The following is a 2,974-nucleotide window of genomic DNA, read 5'->3' as shown; positions in this document are numbered from 1 at the left end:
CCATTACTATCGAAGAATTAAAAAAAAAATTAAAAAATAGCAAAGTTATAATATTTATCCGATTGTTCCTATGGGAGCTATATGATATAGTCGTCTGATTTTTAACTATTACTGCACGTCGAAGAACCAAAAAAAAATTAGGAAACGGAAAAGTTATATATTTAACTTTAAATCTGAGAGACCAGTTTGCGTAGAAACGGACGGACAGACGGACGGACAGACGGACGGACAGACGGACGGGCAGACGGACATGGCTAGATCGACTCTCGTATAGGGTCGGACATGTCTCCTTCTTTGCGTAGCAAACTTCTGACTAAAATTATAATACCCTCTGCAAGGGTATAAAAAATTACAAAGTAGAAAAGTTACATTTAAGTAAAACAAATTTTTATATATTTTTATTTTTTCCATGGGAGCTATATGATATAGTCGCCCGATTTTGATGAAATTGAAACCGTAATTCTAAAATATTTGACTATTACTATATGTCGAAGAACTAAAAAAAAAATTAAATAACAGCAAAGTTAATTTTTCCGATTGTTCTTATGGAAGCTTTATGATATAGTCGTCCGATTTTGATGAAATTTAAACCGTAATTCTGTAAAATTAAACCATTACTATCTATCGAAGAACTAAAAAAAATCAAAAACAGCAAGGTTCTAATATTTTTTTATTTATTTTTCGATTGTTCCTATGGGAGCTAGGGAGCTTGGACGCCTATAGCATGTCCAATCCGGCTCGTTCCGACTTATATATTACCTGGAATAGAAAAACAACTTTTGGGAAAGTTTCATGCAGATAGCTTTCAAACTAAGAGACTAGTTTGTGTAGAAACGGACGGAAAGACGGACGGACGGACGGATATGGCTAGATCGACTCTCCTAGTGATGCTGATCGAGAACATATTTACTTTATAGGGTCGGAAATGTCTCCTTCACAGCGTTGCAAACTTCTGACTGAAATTATAATACCTTCTGCAAGGGTATAAATATGAAAAAATATTTTAATTTCAATAGATAAGAAAAGTTTATTGCAACTTGCCACCAAAAAAAAAAAGTTATTTGAGTTTTTGGGTGCATTTTTGGAAGCTTTTTTGAACTTACTTTTTATTTAATAATTCTTATTTACGATCCCAGAAAATTATTTTAAAATTATTATTACCCTCAATAATAGGTTAATGTTTTTTAATGACTCAAAAGCCAGTTACCAATTCTTTCTTGCGCAAGTGGTAATAGTTTAAAGAATGGTCCATCCTGAAACATAAGCAATATTAAAGGCAAGGCAAATATAAAAACAATGAATTTGTAATGTGTGTAAACATGTATATTTATATTTATTGTAACAATTACTCTAGTTCGATAAATATAACAACTCTAGTTTTTAAAAAAATAAAAGCATTCCTTAAGCTCAGTTGACATTTGAGTATGTGGAAAGTCAATTGGGAGACAATCATCAAGAGTCGATATAAATTTTCCAGTATTGTCATATGAAGTAGTTCTTTGTCGAAACCTCGTTGCCGAAACACTGAATTTTTTTTTTTTTGCATCGAAAAACATATTTAATTCGTCAAGTTTGCTAAATAAATTTTCAAGATCTCGGTCCACGCTTTTAAGAAATTTACATCGTATAGTAAAGCTTTTAGACCTAAAACAATTAAAAATATTTTGGATGCGAAACTCTAACTGTTTTAAAATGTATTTGACATTAATTTGTGTCACGGCATAAACGTCATATGCAAAAATAAGATGATCCCCAGCAGCACATTTAAAAATCTGAGCTGAATGTTTTTGTAAAAAGTCAACATAAAGTTTGCAGCACTCCAGATTAAGCTTCAGTTTCCAATTTTGCAGAATTAAACTTTGAGTATCAGCATAGTACAAAAATATGTTTTTAATCGCCCTTAGGGTTTCTATTGTGTATTCCAGAGCTTCGTCTATAATTTCTGAAAAAAGTACGTGAAAAAATTCCATTTCCGCAAAATAATTTGTAAGCAGAACTTTAACGAGTGTTGGTTGAGCTGTTGGGACTTGTCGCAGCTTTAACAAAAGAGCATGACTTGTATTTTTCGTTATTTCATATAAACTGTCAGTATCAACAGCGAATTGTTCGAAAGAGAATGATGCTTTATAAAAAAATGTCGACAATTCCTGCATTCTAATTATATAGTCTTCAATATTCGCAGCAGTATTGTCCGAGTCACTTAACACTGACGACATGGTCAAATTTTGTTGAAGTTTTTCCAGGAAATGTCGTAACTTATGTTGAAGATTTTTTTTACTGCCTTCGGACTTTTCGATTGCTTTATAAAATTCCTTCGGTATTTGTTCTCCTTTTAAGGATTGCGGCAAATGGTATGATCCGGCGTGGTGCCGATTAGCACTGACAATTATTTGATTGGCTTGAATAAACCATATTTGCCAGGTAATAAAAGTAAAACAGAACCAATTCATTGCAACTATTACGATAAAGCTCGCGCTGCCTTGAACTACTACAAAATAGAGAATTAAAAGAACTGAGATGAAATGCAGACGCTGCTTTTAAATTTTTGTTAGTATATGAATGATACATAAATAGCTCATAAGATATTTTCACAAACTGACAAAAGTTGCTACATATAGACAACCTCATTTATAATGGGCACAGCTGAGGTGAAATCGTAAGAGGCATAGTAATTTGTACCCTAAGGTTTTAAATCAGTGGGGTATATACACTTTGTCGAGTATATGCTCATTAATGTTATATTAAATAAGTAAATACTGTTTTCTTCTAGTTTCCTTTAAATATTTTGTGTTTTAATTGAGTAAAAATCCCATATAAATTTAGGTTCCATCGGCTAAGGGTTCCGCGACAAAGCTAAGAATACGGAAATTCGATGTTTGACGACATTTTTAATTATGCTTGGAGGTTCATAATTTATTTTTGCTGATAAAAACTTTTAAAACTCCTCCACATTTCAAAAAAATTAACCATTATC

General features: G+C 32.1%; 1 protein-coding gene across 1 annotated transcript; it reads right to left on the bottom strand.

The window, feature by feature from the left end:
• Window positions 1-1,301: 1,301 nt before the first annotated feature.
• LOC108145967 lies at window positions 1,302-2,536 on the bottom strand. The gene has a single exon (XM_017271734.2). It carries the CDS (start codon window positions 2,448-2,450, stop codon window positions 1,374-1,376), a length of 1,077 nt encoding a protein of 358 aa, XP_017127223.2. The 5' UTR covers window positions 2,451-2,536; the 3' UTR covers window positions 1,302-1,373.
• Window positions 2,537-2,974: the final 438 nt, after the last annotated feature.

The sequence above is a fragment of the Drosophila elegans genome, unplaced genomic scaffold (assembly GCF_018152505.1).
Source record: "Drosophila elegans isolate 14027-0461.03 unplaced genomic scaffold, ASM1815250v1 contig_229, whole genome shotgun sequence".
Classification (NCBI taxonomy): Eukaryota; Metazoa; Arthropoda; class Insecta; order Diptera; family Drosophilidae; genus Drosophila; species Drosophila elegans.
Note: the sequence above shows the minus strand (reverse complement) of the source record. Positions and strands in the feature narration are given on the sequence as shown.